The 18,750-nt window shown below is 37.7% G+C and overlaps 1 protein-coding gene across 1 annotated transcript in view; it reads left to right on the top strand.

Moving 5' to 3' along the window:
* Positions 1 to 1,077: 1,077 nt before the first annotated feature.
* Positions 1,078 to 18,750, top strand: part of st8sia4 (ST8 alpha-N-acetyl-neuraminide alpha-2,8-sialyltransferase 4) — a 60,129-nt gene continuing 42,456 nt past the window's right edge. Inside the window, exons 1-2 of the mRNA XM_006626861.3 lie at positions 1,078 to 1,382; positions 11,526 to 11,657. Coding sequence (XP_006626924.2) covers positions 1,270 to 1,382; positions 11,526 to 11,657 — 245 coding nt within the window. The 5' untranslated portion in view covers positions 1,078 to 1,269. The remainder of the gene's footprint in view (positions 1,383 to 11,525; positions 11,658 to 18,750) is intronic.

The following is an 18,750-nucleotide window of genomic DNA, read 5'->3' as shown; positions in this document are numbered from 1 at the left end:
ACATGACAGTTGTACAAAAAACAGACATATAATGCAGTACAACTAATCACATCATGCATCATACATTGGCACTCTCCCTCTTAATAAACCTATTACATTGCATAGTTTTTCTTCTGCATGTTACTCCCCCCAACACATACAGTAGATGCATAAAAGACCACCCTTAGACCACACATTAAAAGATTTAATGGAAAAGAGCCTTGAAAGGCCCTTCTTACACTCCAAATCCAAATTTGTGCCCCATTCCAGGTTCTTACCCAGATGTACAACAAGGAACAAGGAACTTTGCATGTTAATGGAAATAGCATGAAGTTTTTTTCCTTCTAAAGAACACTACAGGTTTAGATGTTAAATTGTAAACAGTTGTCCCTACCATGATTATCAGGTATTTACTAGTGTGTTTGTCTTCTTCCTTCAATTATATCAGAAGCATTCATTTCTACCAGTAAAACAGTATTTCTTGACTTCGTCTCATACTCTGCCCAAATATTAGTTTATAAAAATTTCCTTAAAAATCTGGAAAATCCCGTTTTAAATATGCAATATGCTCATTGGCTGTTAAATGGAAAGAATTAAGTACCAGAGTACAAAGCACATAAAATTTCACGAAGATTTCGTGCATGAAAGTAGTCACGTAGCTAAAGAATGTTGCTGTGTGTGACCAATCAGTGAGTTCCAGTATTGTCAAAAAAAGAAACAAACAAAATGTGTCTCACGACTGTGTATTTAGCACGGACAGCTTACGGGTGTCATGCTAGGTACTTTCCATTTGCGTGCTTCTGCGAGGTGGCAGAGCCGTAATGAGATTGTAAAGCCCACGTCTTTAGCTATTCTCTGTTTCACAAGAAACCAAATCAAAACGACCTTCAGTGATACTAGTACACACGGTAGAAATACCACACAAAACACTGTTTTCTGTCTCTTAGCTGAAGGTTTAACTGCGTGCAGTCTTGTCCTAGGCGCCCGACTGACCGCAGCGAAACTTCAAACAGAAACCACGCCTTGTTCGCATCTTATTGGTTATATCGCCGTTGTCATTTGAATAAATTAAATATTTAAAGATGTGATTGGGGGACTAACATTTCAATCACAAAGCGGGTTTCTACTCCGTGTAAAGTGAATGTGCGGCTGAATTGACCGGGTAATGTGTGCAACACCAAGGAGTGTATGCAATAGCGGAGCGGGGGATCTGGCTAATTATTTACGTTTGAAATTAAGGAAAAAGAGAACAAAACGAGTCAAAGGATTTAATTGAACACTGCTCAAGACATGCGTCCTGCACGGAAATGGTGGACTATTTGCACGATAAGCATCCTATTGATTTTCTATAAGACAAAAGAAATAGCAAGAACTGAGGAACACCAGGAAACACAACTCATCGGGTAATGTTACGTTCTTTTATGGAAATAAAAATTGAACATACTGTACGGATGCACTTATTTTTTAATATTTTTACATACGCTTTTTCTAGTTCACCTAAAGGATGAGCTTTTTAATAGAAAGCTAGAGGAAGAAATATGTTTTCCTGTGAAATATGTTTTGAATAGGAGCTTTATCTACCCTTTCAGAACTATGTATTGAGTGGTAACACAAACGAGATGACTTAAATGTTTTTTCTCCATTTTGAGGTACTGTCTATTGTCTAAGGAAATCGCAATTTGGAGGACGCTTATATTATCCTTTGTTTGCTGTGTATTAGCATTACAATTGATACACTGATGGTTAGTCGTCTTCAGTGTAGGAGTGTTAACAGCCCGTTCATTTTATCGAGGTATTGATTTCTGAATTGTTTTCCTAACATATAAGTATTATGATAGTTTGAATGCTTGGCAGATACATTCTGTTTAGATTTTTTTTTTATTCGGGAAAAAAATGCAGTGGATATCAGTCATTCTTAAAGGCAGTTGTTTCTTTACTTGGATAATTAAATAATTGGAGTTTTCTACTTAATTTCAGGTGTAGATTATAAATTAAATTAGACGTAAATACATAAATATTGGATAGATAATGTTAATGAAAGCAAACCGAAAGTCAGGGATGAACCTCAGGAAAAGTGGAATTCGCATATAACCAATCATATTTGGAAATAAATCAAAATAAAACAGAAGTTCAGGTTTAGTTTACCAAAAAAACAGCCAGTTAGTACAGTTCCGGACGAATTTTCAGCCGGCCAAGGATTTACTGTAATTTTTAGTGCTATAAAACTCACAAAGTTCGTATCACGGCTTTGAGTAAGACGGACGCTGCTCGAAGGTTTCAGTTTGCCTTCTCTTTTTCGATGAGCTGAGGGTTTTTTCTTCGATTGTTTCGTATTTCTATATTAATATTTCACATGCCTGTGAAATGTTTGTATTTCTGCAATGGTTCTTCGGTTTACAACCTTCCAGCTTGACGTTCCTCGTTGTCCCCATTTCTGTTTTTTATTTTGAAAAAACCTTTGAATTCTTGACACCGAAAGTGATAGAAATGAAATGAAACACATCAGAAGCGTGAAAGATGAGTGATGAGTCAGTTATTAAGTTGAGTTTACCATAATTTTCACTTGGGAAAATATACTTGAAGACTTATAATTAGACTCAGAATTATAATATAGGTTTAAAAATCGCTTTAAAGGAGGAAACGTCTACAAGATAAATGCCAGGATGCGCATTAATTAATCAGAACTGTCGAAGAGATTTGTATGTAATCGTGTGTACTGTATCTCCAAGAAGGACCTTTGAAAAGTAAGAGATTAAAAGTAATGCTGTTCTAGTTAGCTCATGTGAAATGCTGGCCTTTGAGGCAATAAAATGACGTCTACAGAAAATATGTAAGTAGATCTAGCTTGGACATGTCTGGATGAATTCTTAGCTTTTAAAAAGCTTTCATCTCCAGAAAACTGTGCAAACGTTAAGCTATACAAGGAGTAAAAGCATTCATACATACATAAAACAGGAAGAAAAAGTTCAGTGTATATTTTGGGTCAGTACTAGTTAATTAAGAAACTTTTTTCCCCTCTAACCTGCAAGGTGCAGTACATATTATACAGATTTAGGAAGGACATCTGAGACGTGTTGCATTTCAGTTCAGTTACTGCATGATCTTTTTATTAGTTCTTTGTGGTTAGGTATGTGCTCATTGGAGACAGGAAGATAGTCTTGGTGATGCTTCTGTTTATGCTGATGGGGGAGCTGTGGTCAAAAGCCACACACAGACTTGGCTCTGTCAGCTCTAAGGTTAAGCAAGACCTATGGTTTCCTTTTTTCGATAAGACAAACCAAATGCTCATCAAAACAGGAAAACACATAACTTAACATGAGATCTATGAACATATGTACAGCTAGTTTTGCTACACCTAAATTGTTGAAGATCATGCTTCATTAATTGAAGCACTATAGTATCTTTTCCATGTAGTAAAGAAGAACGAATAAGTCTGTGAATGGTCCAGTCGCTTAAATCAGGCTGTACAGACAGAAATATTGGAGGTCTTGATGACTTGATGGCATGTAATGTATAGTTTGTGGTAATTAGGGGAAGTTTGGGTACAATATGTGAAAGAAAAGGAGTACTTGTAGAATGGGACCCCATAAGTGTATTTCCTGCCAAACATACACTGCCATTAGCATTACTTATGAAGCATACAGTAGCTGGCCAGAGCCCGGATTCGAGCTGCTGTCACAGGCACAGGCGTGTGAGTGCTTGACCTATGTGATGCTAAAAGGCCATGAGTCTGATTCACGCAGGTTTAACCTTCCAGAAAGCTCTGGGGAGTGGTATCAATCTTAAATGTACATTTATTTTTTTAACACCAAGTCCCATTACATGTTCTGAACCTCAAAACCCTAAGGCAACTTCAGTAGTTGATAAGCAGTAACCCATTTTATCTGAGAGACAACACTGTGATTGGTACCTGAACTCAAAAAGTCATTGTAGGCACTAGACGTTACTACAAAGTACATTAACCAGAAACAACTAATCAAATGACTTTAAGTGACCAAGCAGAGTTAACAATGTACACAGAATTGTAAAACTTTATTCCATGCTGAAAAGAAAAGACACAACGTTTCGGCTGTGAAACCTTCTTCAGATGACTTCTTCCTTTGCAGCCTACACATGCTAATGCAGCTACCTACTTTTACTTCTACAAAGAATTGTGACCACATTTCTTTGAGTCTGAAAGAGTACGTTTTTTGAAAACCCTTGCGTTTTCAACTTGATTCGCTTTTATCTGGTATCCAATTAGTAAGATGTTTTATCAAGTTTTAAGACCTTAACAGTTATACACTGTTAAAACACCTGTGTATGTATAATATGTCTTATTTTGTAAATGAACAAGCAGAAGTTAGAAGTAAATTTCACATTTAATTAAATAACAAGTTAAATGTACACATCATGTTTGTTGATGCTTCAGGGGCACATGTTTATACTGCCCCCCTCTCATACAGTAGTTTGAAAGAGACTGTTACAATGATGTCATTCACAAGCTTCTCCACTGTTTTTTGGTGGAGTGAGCTCATGTTATGCCATGCCATGCCATTGACACTTCTTCATTAATGCTATAAAGAAAAAGTCTATTCAGAGCTTTCCCCAGGGTTCAGTTTTAAGTGCAAAACCACACTCCCATCATATAACCAGTCCTACAGTTGCAGAGCTGAATTTGAAAGAAGTACAGGAATTTTCACACCTTGGCTCTAAGGTTACACTCCCTGATGTAGCCATAGGTAATGATGGGCAGATTACATAGACCTTACATTTTTCACTGTTACTAATTTAAGAACAACTGTCCAAAACCGAATTTCGTTCTTTATCGTTTATACAGTGCCCTCCAGAATTATTGGCACCCTTGGTGAAGATGAGCAAAAAAGGCTATGAAAAAATCTTTGTTGTTTATCAGCTTGATCTTACACTAAAAATATTAGAGAAATCGAACCTTTCTGTGAGGTAAAATTATCGAAAGAAAAAATCCTTATAAAAAATAAACATTTTTCTCAAAAACATGTCACAATTATTGGCACCCCTGCATTTAATACTTTGTGCACCCTCCCTTTACAAAGATAACAGCACCGACTCTTCGCTTATAATGCTGGATGAGGTGGGAGAACGCATATAAAGGGATCTGAGACCATTCCTCCATACAAAATCTCTCCAGAGCCTTCAGAGTCCTTGGTCCTCGCTTGTGGACTCTCCTTTTCAGGTCAATCCACAGGTTTCAATGGGATTTAGGTCAGGGGACTGGGATGACCACTACAAAAGCTTGATTCTGTGGTCAGTGAGCCATTTCTGTGTGGATTTGGAGGTATGCTGTGGATCATTGTCCTGCTGGAAGATCCAACCATGACCCAGTCTTAGCCTCCTGGCAGAGGCAGCCTGATTTTGATCTAAAATCTCCTGGTATTTGATGGAGTCCATGATGCCATGTATCCTAACAAGATTCCCAAGGCCTTTGTGTCATGGACGTCCAAAGGGACAAACCGTGGGGAGCAGGAGAGCGGAAAAAGACCCATATGCGTAGCGGCGAGACGGGAAAAAGGCCCGGGCTCATAGTGCAAAGAGTTCAGGAATGCCGTATAGAAACCTATGCCCTCAGGGAGCGGACGTGGGGCGCCCTGGTGCTAGGCGGGTCTCAGGACATCCGAACGTCAATGCTGAGCCAGGACAGAGTGCAAGACCCGGAAATATATAGCCCAAGGGAAAGAGAGGGACAGGAAGGACAGCAGACCGGAAACTAGGGACAGGACAGAGAAGGAGCGCCCTCTGGCTGCAGTGGGCATGACACTTTGAAAGTTAAACAGCCATACAACATCACAGACCCACCATCATTCTTCACAGTGGGGATTTTGTTCCTTTCTGCATGACCTTGACTCTTTTTACATCAAACCCACCTCTGGTGTTTGTTGCCAAAAAGCTCTATTTCTGTCTCATCTGACCTTAGAACCCGGTTCCAATCAAAGTTCCAGTGATGTTTAGCGAACTCCAGGCCTCTTGAACAATGCTCCTCACTGTGTGTGACGCAAAATACACTTGCGTCCTCTTCCAGGCAGGATCATCACAGCTCCAGTTGTTGAAACGTCTTAATTATTGCCTTAATAGGGGAGATGGGTATTTTTAGGTGTGAAGCTATTTTTTTATAGCCTTTGCCTGATTTATGAAGGTCAACAACCTTTTGTCTCATATCATTTGTATATTCTCTGATCTTCCCCATGTTGATGGATGACTTAGGGTGTTTGGCTTGCGTATCACCTCATATTTATACCCCAGTAAAACAGGAAGGACCACGAGTTCCTAAAGACTCAGGTTTGCTTAAAAAAAGGTCAAATGTGAATGGGAATATATGTCAATTAGATTTTGTTCATAGGAATTTCTAGGGGTGCCAATAATTGTGACACCTGTTTTTGAGAAAAATGTTTATTTTTTATAAGGATTTTTTTCTTTGAATAATTTTACCTCACTGAAAGGTTAGATTTTTCACATTTTCAGTGTAAGATCAAGCTGATAAACAACAAATACATTTTATCATAGCCTTTTTTGCTCATCTTTACCTAGGGTGACAATAATTCTGGAGGGCACTCTATATTGAGTCAGGCTGCAACCTACAGCAATCAGTTTATCAACTATTACAATTTTTGAACACTGCACTGTTTGAACATGTTATCAGACTCTTATTTGTAAACTTCAGGAGTTTAAGACCAGGAGAGTATTATGTACTGCTAACACATGGATTTGATGTGATATACTGTGCTGTATCCAAACCTAAATCAATAAAAATCCTTCTTATTGATAACTTGGGAGTTTTAAAATCAGTTTCATTATCTTTCTATGATAAAGATTATTACTGTATGTATACAAAGTGCTTAATGACAAAAATAGTAAGTAATTATGAAGTGAACTATTTTTCTTCGCTGTGTTCGTAATTGTAAGGTTCAAGCAGGGAACTGTGTACGTTTGCGTTGGCTGAAGAAGTAGCCTAGAGGTTAATTCCACTGAAAATAAGTTCTGTTTTTCAGCATGAAATTAACTTTTACTTTTACCTATATTTAAATGTTTTTTTATAACAATATACAGTATAATAATTTAACATGAAAACTTAATTCTTAAGCTAAAGTAACATCAACTTGATCATACCATTGTTCTCAGTATGGGAAAGTGTTTTCTTATTTAGCATTGTAAAGTGAATTTATTTGTTTTTGTAAAGGACTTTTATTAATTTTACTTTACAGTAATTCATTCTTTCAGAAAAGTTCCAAAAGTCTTTATTTAGGTAAAAAAAGAGAAGTCCGGTTTGTAGGCTTTCGTCTATGTTTTATATGGAAATGCTTTAGTACAGAAATTGTATCAATATGTTTTAACTGTGGGTAATATATAAACAGTATGCTTTTACAAGATAACCTTCAGTTTACAGATAAGCAACAAATACAGTGTGTTCAGAACTATCTGTAGGGCTAATATGGGTATACTGTATAAGCTTATAGAATACTGAGTTGTAAATTGAGTAAATAAGGATGAATGCTGCATTTTCTCTTCTACATACAGTATCTTTAAATGTCTGAAAATACCACAGCTCTCAGTTTAAAAATATAAAGGAAAAAAGATTAACCATATGTTAAACTGCTTCTTCTTACAATTAGAAGTAACAAATCAGAAATCCATCTTGAGGTTTACAATTGATAAAAAACGTCAGGTATTCAATGCATGTATTGGTACACAAAAGCAAATTTTGAGGTCTTGTATAGAAATATATTCTCCGTGCAGTACATCCGTCCTGGAGAACATGCATTTTCTTTGAGGTATTTATGTATCTGTGTGTTAATTTCTATCTTAGTGTACACATATCTTTTTAGCCAGGAAAAGATAAGTGTTGCAGATTAATCTCGTCACAGGAAATAGACACAAGTCTTTGAAAACATGTTGAACACTCTGTAATTTAATATGCTGGCTTCTGTAGTTTTAGTGTATGAAAGTAAAGGCCCTCTGGTTCAGTGCATGTGGAAAGATCAGTAGTAACTTGCAACCACCTACACTTCCATTGCTGGGAAGGCTCCTGAACGCGCTAACCTGATCTGAAAAAGAAGAAAACAGTTGGGTAATATTATTGTACTTAGCATTTTAAAGCTGGGAAGGGTGTCGCATTGATGAATTATTAAATAGCACTCAGTGTGTTAGGTATACTCACAGAGACTACAGGGTGTGGATGAAAATGTTATTCAGTATTCTGCTTTAAGAGAAAGGCAACATGTTTCTTGGTACTGTTTCATGTTCTTTTGGCATTTTCTTTGAGGTTTGCATGTTCTCCACTGTCTAGTCCTTTGCCAGATCTATAGCCCTGCAATGGAGTTCTATCCATTCCAGGGGAAAGAGCACTCGTCTGCCCTTGATCATGCTTTCCACCTAGTGCTTCAGGAATATGCCCAGGCTTGCTGTGAGCATGGATGGATGGATTTAGAAGACAAATTTGTTCAATTAACTTGTGCTTTAGTGGTAATATGTTCTGATTAATACCATACTCAGCACATAATGAAATGTTCTCAGCCTCAGCCTGAAATAGTAACAGGCATTTACAGTACCTCTATTGCAAATTAAAGTGATACTACGATCTGATACCCAAAGTGTTTTGTAAAATAATTCACTGCTAGCTGCTATAAAAAGTACTAAATCGTAGAGTTTCCAAAGTATGGAGTATAGGATTGCTGTGAAAGCCTTTCAAAAAAGTACCCCAAATCTGTTATGTTCAATGTTGCCCCCCTCCCCCGGGAAATTGGGTCGATGCTGTAGTGGTTCTAGACCCAAGGGCATGGGCGCGACCAAGAAGGGGCAGTGGCTGGCTCACTGCCCCTTGGGCGCACAAGGGGGGCTGGCCTAGGTCTGCCGACCAGCAGAACATTCTTGCGGTCAGGATTCCAGGAAAAGGTGACCGCACGGAGGAGGCGGACAGCCCGCTGGAGTCGCTTGGAGTGCAGGCAGGCGGACTGGAGGCTGATGAGGGAGGGGATGGGCCACCAAGATCCAGAGCTGTGCTGGGTCCAGAGGGCCTACAGAGTGGAAGGGTCTGACCTTCCTGGCTGGGCAGGGAGCAGTCCAGCTGAAGGGCACCAGGAGACGGGCCGATTCAGTCTGGACCATCTGCTGAAGTCGACCTCTGGTCCCCTCTCAGCCACTGGAAACCTCTGGGCAGCACAGCCATGGGCAGACGGAGCCCAAGGAAACTGGAAACCAGGGACAGGAATGGCTCCACTGGGAAGCTGGAACGGTGGCTCAGAAGCGAGATGTACACATCAATACTGGATTGCCGAGGAGAAGCTAAATAGGGTTAAAATCCTCTCAGAGCACCTGTTTCAGTGAAAGCTCTCACTGAAGCTGGGTGCTTTGCCTCAGGGTAGAGCGCCGGCCATCGAACTGCGACACGCCTCACTGGAGAACAGAGAGGGCAGGCAAGCCATACCCTGCCGAGTGGCGGCAAGAAAAACCGTTACACTGGTGAAGTAAAATCACTGTTATGTGTTACTTGTAATTCTTGCTCCAGTTGTCAAAAACAAAAGAACCTTTTGGTAATTCTTTAAAAATTGTATTTTGCAAACTGTGAAACTATGTCTTTTAGAGATATTTTACCTCACCTTTCAGTAGGTATTCCCCCATGAAAAAAAAAACCCCAATAGAATCATACTAGAAATGTTACTTTTAATGTTTAATTGAAGGATTACATTGCAGTCGTGTTAGGTGAACTATTTCACTGTTTATTTCACATTGTTTGTATAAATACCCCTCATGAAGAATTAGAGAATGTTGGATAATAACTGTGAGTGATAAAAATGGTCACAAACAAATGAGGCCATTTGGGCCGTCTAACCCATTTAGTAGTGAGTAGCTAATTGATCCAAGGATCTCGTCCAAATGTATCTTGAAAGAAGCCAAAGCACTGGCTTCAACAACATGACTGGGCACCTTTTTCCAGACTCCCACAAGCTTGTAGATTAGGGTGTCTTATACAGTATTATTACTGAATCCTCCTCAGATTTTGAAGGACCATGTGTCCCATTCTGTGATACAGGCTTAGTTACATAGTGCATCATGAAGTGTGATGGCTTGCATGTCTGCAGAAAAATACATTTTGTGTTTTCTTTATTGGCATCACTAGTTATTTTTTTGTGGATGTGTAAAATATGATGTTATAAAGTACATGTTGTACTGTCAAATATAACCGTTAGTTTCAAAAACTGGAACTAAGAAAATGGTAAAAACTGGTTTCGGTCTTTTGTAGTACGGTTTGACGTGTCAAAGTCAACCATGTGTTTCTGCTAGTAAGTGAAAGTGGTCACTTCAACAATGAAAGCTGTCTGGAGTATTTGTGTGAAACTTTATTTAAAAGTTATTTAGAATAGCTCCTGTTAGAAATAATATAACAATGCTAATTAAATTAATAGTCGTGTTTTAAAAATAGTCAGTGCCTTTGTATTCTTGTTATAGATCCCCAAGTTTCTAACTAGGAAATATGCCTGTCATTGATAAAAGTGGTATACTTACATAATTATATTCAAGTAATGTTAAGGAATAACTTTATATGACACTAATAAACAATTGTAAGTAAGCAATCTGAACTTTCAACCCTCATCTGTACTCTGCTTTCTGTTAACCAATTCTCCTTACAAACACACACATTTTTCCAAATGCATAAACCTGTAATTTGTAAATTAAGAGGAACATTGTTGGCCTTCAAGAAATCTAAATGCACCATATAATACACTGTTTCTGTGCGTTACTATAGTTGTTTGTTCAAAGAATTGTAAGTTCGTTAATGAAAGAAAATCTTTTCCAAATCCATTCTTTAGAATTCCTTAGAGCCTTCCCATTCCTAAAATACAATTAGTAGAAGAGTATTAGGCCCTGGAGATACTGTATAAGTTAAATTTGTACTAGAACACTTCTGCCTGTTCTATGCTAATATTATTTAAATATTTGTTTACTCAGAATGTTTTGAGACATTTTGAATGTTCCTTCCTTCGTAAACACCTGAGTGAAATATTCATATTATACTTCCTTTTCATCATCTAAATGTTTTTTTTTAAGATTCCGTATTTTTTAAATCAGTGTTTGCAGTTCAATATATACCTTTTCTTTAACTGGATTATATTCTCTTTTGAATGTTTTATAAAGTGCTTTCTTTCTCCTTACCATGATCTTTTTAATTGATTTAACCATTTGGACTACTGCTTTCCATTACTATTTCCTTTATTTATCTTGATTGACTTACATGTGAGATCCATGGTTTAAGTCTTGAACCTGTGGCCATCTATTTTTATTCTATCCCATTTTTGCTTCTCTTACGCTGTCCCATTTCTGTCTTCATACTTCTGTCTTTATGAAACATTGTGGAATTTTTTGCAACCCTAAGCAAAATTACCAGGCTGTGCATCCATAACTATCCATTTACTGAACAAGAGACATTAAAGGAGCTGTGGAAGAATATAGTTTATTCAGATGGGAATCATTATTTCTTAACTGTGGGAAGTTATTTTATTGATTGCCCAGACATTTCATGTCTGTTTTTTTTTCAGGGATGGTGAGCTCAGTTCATCGAGACGGATGGTCAATACATCTGATAAAATCATTGGACAGAGAGGACATGCATTTTTTCAACATTCAGTTGAAGGCTGGAAAGTAAATTCTTCATTAGTAATAGAAATAAGGTACGTTATCTACTTTTTTCTTGCACTTTGGAAATGTTTATGGTTTTTGGACTAAATACATAAGGCTGTCTTGCTAATGGATAAGTGGTTGCATTGATGAGGTTAGTTTTTAACATGCAACAAAGTTGGAAAAGAGCCACCTACCAGTTCTTAAATGGCTTCCATTCTTCAATACTTTAATGTGGTCAGATGCTATGGATAAGTACATAAAGCCAAAAGTAAAAAAAAAATGGTGTTTTCCATATTTCAACCACAGGCTTTTCAGAGCAAATGTCTTTTGCCAGTAGAACAAAAAATGCCAGATATCTGCAGTGTTCACGTAGGTTAAGTACAGCAGTATAACAGTTTCGAATTCCATAAAGCAGTGAAAGTCTAATCGGTATTAGCTCCTTCCATAAAGCCATTCTTTAGTTTTATTTCAAGTATATTTTATCTTAATAAAGGCTTTCAATTATTTCTTTGTTTTGAGAATTAGGTTTTGTATCTATTAAAACCACTCTGTACTGTGGGGTTCATTTTAGTCACACTCTGTTAATTCACAGTTTGACAAAATGGGCTAATTTCACAGTCGTGTGAGCTGACAAAATTCCCAAATAGGCAGGATTTGTCACTAATGCAGCATTTAGGAAATTAAGCTTTCAAGAGTAAGAAGTCATTGTTTATAGGAAATCAAGAAATAATTATGAAGGTTATTCATTATAAGTCTTTAGACAAAGTATGAAACAAGTAATTTGGAATACATGGTTGTTATAAAAGAGAAAAGATAAAGTAGAGCCTGCTAGAATTCAATCAAACGGTGAAGAGTTACTGAACAAATTACCAGTGTACATCAGATTATCTAGAAAAACTGTGGACATTGTTCTGTATGCTGCAAAGAACATCATGAATGAATTAAGATAAAACAGAAAATGTGTTGCCTGCAAGACATTTAATTGTGAATACACGTGATCTGGAAAGCTGTCTGTTCACCAAAGAGCACATTTAGCACCTTAGGGCTTTTTTGGTTTATGGGAAACTTTGAACGTCAAGGAAAGGTGTGTTATTACATCATTTCCAAATAAATGAAAAATCTACCAAAGTACAGTGCAGTAATTAAAAATACATTTGTGGGAGCTCCAGCCAACACTTGGAAAGTAGACTTTGCTCCAGCTATATATTTTTCACCCATCTGTTTTAGAACTGGTTTTGTCTGCTTGATTCATAGGGTCATAATGTTGTGAAATAACCAGTCCTCACATACCCCCGCAAATGCAGTGTCTGTACAAACATGATGGTTTATATCTAAGTAGGATGAGCACCAGTCTGCCAGGTACAAGGATCTAGAGAGAAATTCAAAAACATTCAAACTGGTATGGAATGGGAGAAAATCCAAAGAGATACCCAGGGTGTAGAGTCAACAAGAAAACTCAAGGGAAAAACGAACATCAGAGACCTAGATAATTAAGTGCTTATACCTAAATGTCAGAATTATTAGAATTAAAATGCAAGAGAAGCTACTGTATTAGTATGCAATTATGTGATGTAATTAGAGCCACACAAATATGGCTAACAGGGAGTGAAGATGGAAAATGCATTGTTTGTAGATATAGTTTACTGAAGAGCCTGGAAAGATGAAAGAGGTGGAGGTGTAGAACTGTGCATGAAAAAGAACATTCAGACACATAAACATAACCTCTGTGCATCAAAGGACTCAAACTATATGACTCAGACTTACAAAAAATGATACAAAAGGAATGATGTTAGGAATATGGTATTGTAACGCAACGGGGGCTCAGGCGGGCGCCCTTGCCGCATTAGGTCGGCCCCTGCACCGTCCGGGGCTCGAACCCGGGACTTCCGCGTCTCTCTGCAGCGACCTAGCCCCGTGAGCCAAAGAGAGATCTCTCCACAGCCCAGTAGCTGTGGTCCTGCTATCACAGGGAAGGGCGGTGACGTCACCCGCTCTGGTACGCCGGCTCTTGCACACACTGCTTGTCGGCCGTAAGCGTTACACTCTCCCCCGCTTAAATCGCCGTCCCCGGCGAAGGGCTATCCCGCCCCGCTTCTGACACCAATGTAACGCAACGGGGGCTCAGGCGGGCGCCCTTGCCGCATTAGGTCGGCCCCTGCACCGTCCGGGGCTCGAACCCGGGACTTCCGCGTCTCTCTGCAGCGACCTAGCCCCGTGAGCCAAAGAGAGATCTCTCCACAGCCCAGTAGCTGTGGTCCTGCTATCACAGGGAAGGGCGGTGACGTCACCCGCTCTGGTACGCCGGCTCTTACACACACTGCTTGTCGGCCGTAAGCGTTACAGTATAAACCAAATTGAGATATCCCAAAGTAGTGCACATGAAGGGAATTAACAAAATGATGGAAACACCAAGCAATATGAATATTTATCAGCTAATAAATAGGTTGCCCATTGCCTTCAGAACAGCTTTAGTCCTTCTTGGAATACTGCTAAACAAGTTTTGAACTCATTCTAGTGGGATACTGGATCATTCTTCAAAAAGGACAGCCTTTGAAAGATGAAGGAGGTGGAAATATACTTTGTACTCTGTGTTATGGAATGTCCCATAAAGGTTCAATGATGTTTAGATCTGGTGATGGAGGCGGCCATAGAAGGCGTTTGACATGATCTTGTTGTTCATGAAACCACTCTTTTTAGTTTTTAATCTGTTTAGAGGTGTATATTGGGACATATCCTCTTGGAACATGATGTTATCACCTTCTCATGACTACCATGAGATACCATAACAGAATCACATTTTTAACAGCTGACGATGTGGGCTGAAGGCTTCCTTTCACTGTGTACAAACATAAACTCAACAAATGTAGTAAAAAAGAGCAAAAGATGACTCATCGGACATCAGACTTTCATCATATTGAAACACTATTACTTTCTTCCACTGGTCCGAAGTCCTGGCTTTGTGCTCATTATACCAGGTTATGCGTTGCTGTGCATTGGTCTTCATTACAAATGGTTTCTGAATGGCCTCCCAACCATAAATGTCAGCTTTGTGAAGTTCAAGTCGTACAGTTTTAGTTTAGACTGGGTCATGGTAGTTTGGATTTAGTTCTGTGGTAATTTTTAAGGCTGTTGTTTTCTGTTTTGTTTTTCACTTATGCTAAGAAGTGTCTGTCGATCCCTGTTGATGAGGTTCAGCTTGTGGCCACTGTTCCTCTTTTCTGATGGTGTTTTTCTTTGTTTGGTTTATGCCGTCATGACTTTCAACACTGTTCCCATTGACACATTAAATATTTTGCCATTTCTGTAACTGATGCACCTGCCATACAGACATAAAATATTTGACCTATTTCAAAATGTTAGATCTGTCGTTATTTTAGAAACTTGCGTATTAAGATGCTGATTTTAAGATGTCTTTATAGCAGAAACATAATGGTACTGGAAATTAATATGAAATGTGTAGAATGCTTTTAAATTGTGATTTAGTTACTTCAAAATGAGTCACTTTTTGTTAAGTGTTTCCACTGTTTTATCCACTCTCTATATTTGACACTTATATAACGAAATGAAAAGTGGTTGTTATTGGAGATTTTTAGTTTTTCTCACAAAAATTAGAAAGAAACACCAGGGACTCCACAAACTGAACCTGAAACTGTAATCATAGCTGAAAACAGTTTTCTTACAGTTTGTCTGAGCATCTAATGTAGGGAATTATTGTATGCTTTGAAGTAGACTATATTTTGAAACTGTATGGGAAGTCCAAAATAAAAGTCTCATATTTCAGAATGCAGGAGGTGAAAAAAAACATTTGAGAGGATAGAAATGGAAGCCATAGAGAATGGATGAAAACAGTTTAAACATAGTGTGCTTGAAGCACATAACCAATTCATCCCACAGTAAGTAAATCAAAGTCAAGAAGACCAAAATTGTTTACTAAATCAGTAAGGAAAAATCTAAGGAGAAATACAGCATTTCACATAATGGTTAGAAGGATAACAAGATGAAATTCATCTATAAACAAAGAAATATCATTGATTAGAAAGGCCAAGAGAGAAGATAATTTTACAGTGATTGCTACTACAAACTATTATATTTTTATTGTTATACTTGTATGCTGAAGCCTGGCTTCTTTGATGCGGCAGCTGGATCTGATTTTTGGATCAATAAACGACCAGCAACTAAGTGAGCCGAATGGCTTCTGCTTATTTAACCTTTATGTTCAGTAGGTTGGATGATCAAGTACTGTGTGGCAGTACGGTAGCCTTACAAGTCACTACAATGTTATGGTAGTGGGAGGAGGGCCTTAAAAGAATTGTTAAAAAGTGTAAGAATTTAGTCTTGTGATCCTTTTGTTTCCTGTAAAGTGTGTTTTCAATTCCTGGCATTTCTGAACAAATTCTGCTGTTTTTATTTCATTGAGAATTTATATTATTCGTATTTCAAGATTACTTGTATTATGTTATTAATATCACTACATTATTTTTTAATCCGTTTTCATAGGTGTTCTGTAAATTCAATTTAAACAAAGCTTCAGATTTTCTTTGTTGTGTCCATATAAATAATTAATCTTTCAAATTGGGGAGAAAGACTGAATAACTATCTGCATTTTAACTAGCTAGTCTGTAACTGGGTCAGAACACGTTAGTGCTGCAAATCCTGCTTCCAACAAAGCAATATAGAAAGCAACATCAGTTAGATGTAGTCTACATAATTTGTCAATTTTTAGGTTAGAAAATGTTAAATTGACTTTTTCAATTTTTTAAGGATTTGTTTTTTTTTCATTCTATTTTTATGCATTATATGTGAAAAATGAGGATTTTTGGTCACATCTGTTACCTAAAAATGATGCCAAATTACTATTAAAGGTTCTGAGCATTTAGAGGTCAAAATGTTCCCTTTTTTACAGTCCAGAAGTACCAGTAGCTCCAGTATATGGTGTGCTTTATTCTTGGAGCACTTTTCAAAGTTTTTTTTGTGAATGTATTGTACCTGGGGTGATTTATCAACTGTACAATGTTATCAAAGTAGTGCAAAAAATGAAGGGAAAGTGGACAATGAAAGCCAAATAAAAAAATATCTAGTCACTCTAAGATGTACCTTGTTCCAGTGAGCTCTTCATGTGTAAAGAAGCTAGATGTGCACACATCCCTATAATTACCTGCATAAGGACACTGAAAAATGTGAAATGTGAAGGACTGTTCTTTCAGACAGGGTACAAAGTGAATGCCGACAGAAAGTCATATCTCGCATCATCACCACACTCTAGTGAGTGTGATTATGAGACCAAGATGGCTAAAAAGGTAGCTGGTACTAACCAGCATTTTTCATTGGTGAACTGTACAGCACAGTTAGTTACATTTTTTCAGGTGGATGAAATACATTCTGTGCATGAATTGTTAACAGCAGACATAGCGTGCTAAAAACAATTTGGGAAACGTGTGAAAGAAGAGGAAATCTTTGTGGCAGCAGACACCTGCTCGGATGAGGCCATTTTAGGCGGAAAATTAACAAACTGCCAGAACATGCTTTTTTAATCAGAGGAAAACCTGTGGCCACGTAACATGCAAATCAACCTTGTCACTTTATGCTGCTACCATATCACACTTATTCAAGCTGATTTTATTTAATAACAACAGACGTCAGAGTTGACTTAATTTTATCTAGCACATTTAAAAACAGTCTTCTCCAGTGCTGTACACAATAAAAGTCAAGAAAATTGCAAAGCCAAGACAGCAAAGCAAACGCAGAAAATAAATACAAAACGCCTTTCTACAATAGTACGTTTTTGGGTTACATTTAAAAACGATGTGGTGAGTTTTTTCCTTAGAGTGTATACAAACAGTGGGAACACATAATAAATCAGAAATTAGCTGAGCAAAGGTGGTCTAATCTGGGTGTTAGTAAACCAGAAACATGATACATGATAGCTAGATACTGAGGAGCCATACTACACAGAGCCTTGAACATGAAAACAATTCAAGACCTGACAGTAAGTCAGTGTAAGAACTGCAGGACAGAAGTGATGCGATTACTTGCACATGACCCAGTGAGGATTATAACTACAGAATTGGACATACACTAATTTACACATGATTCTGCAGGTAAATCTTTACAGTAATCAATCCTTAAAAAAACAAATGTATAAATGGGACTTTGTACTACAACCATGGGCAGCATTACACATAGCATAACAGATGACTAATAGTGGAAAATGAATATCTCGAAATTCTATTTCATTACTCACAAAACTATGAGGGAAAAATTGGTTCTAGCACTTCTTTCTAGCAGTTTCTCCTGATATGATTGAAGTTATACATTAAACCCAGAATTCGTTACCTGTGCTCCAATTCACTAGAAAGTGCCTTTGTAGAAAACACAACTGGAACAGGGCAAGCATAGGAAGCAGGCTCCTTGTTTTAACAAGACTGCAAATATCAAATGTATACTGAACATCACAAGAAACTTATATAGCTTTCAACTGCACGAAATTTCCAAAACTGTCAGAAAATGAAAAATCATTTTGTAGCAGACACACTGACATTTTATTAAATAGACATGATGTAGGTACATTGATGAACCTCGTTAACTTTTGCCATTAACAGATTTGGTCGAATGGAAGTCGCTACAGTGAAAGTTATAGGCGAGTAGTATATATGCCCACCGCATATATGGAAGGAATATAAGCTATACACCCGTGATCCATACTTTGCACCAGGTTGTACATTTTGCCTTACTGAGCATTCTGGGCTGTTTCTCTTGTGTAGCATGGGCAAGTTCACCTCTTCACCAGTCTCTTGACTCTATATACCACATATCTTCCCAACTGATCCCACAGATTTCCAATGAGGTTCAAGTAGGGACTGCACCATGTATCAAAGGCAAAAGGGCATTGCACTCTTGGTGAGTGGGGCATATTGATCAAATCGCCTCATCTGTGCCCAATCAGTTATCATACTAATTATGTAATTTAGCACATGTTCAACAGTCAGTGTCATTTAATTTAAGTGTATTAAAGTCACTCATCAGTTAGTCAAAATGCTGTCTGAAACATTAAATCAATATGCAGAATCTGTATACTTAATTTCTCTTTAAACACACATGAAAAACAAGTAAGCAAAGTAATGAGAGTTGAATCAGCAATCGAAA

This window comes from Lepisosteus oculatus, chromosome 3, assembly GCF_040954835.1.
Source record: "Lepisosteus oculatus isolate fLepOcu1 chromosome 3, fLepOcu1.hap2, whole genome shotgun sequence".
In the NCBI taxonomy this organism is placed as follows: domain Eukaryota; kingdom Metazoa; phylum Chordata; class Actinopteri; order Semionotiformes; family Lepisosteidae; genus Lepisosteus; species Lepisosteus oculatus.
Note: the sequence above shows the minus strand (reverse complement) of the source record. Positions and strands in the feature narration are given on the sequence as shown.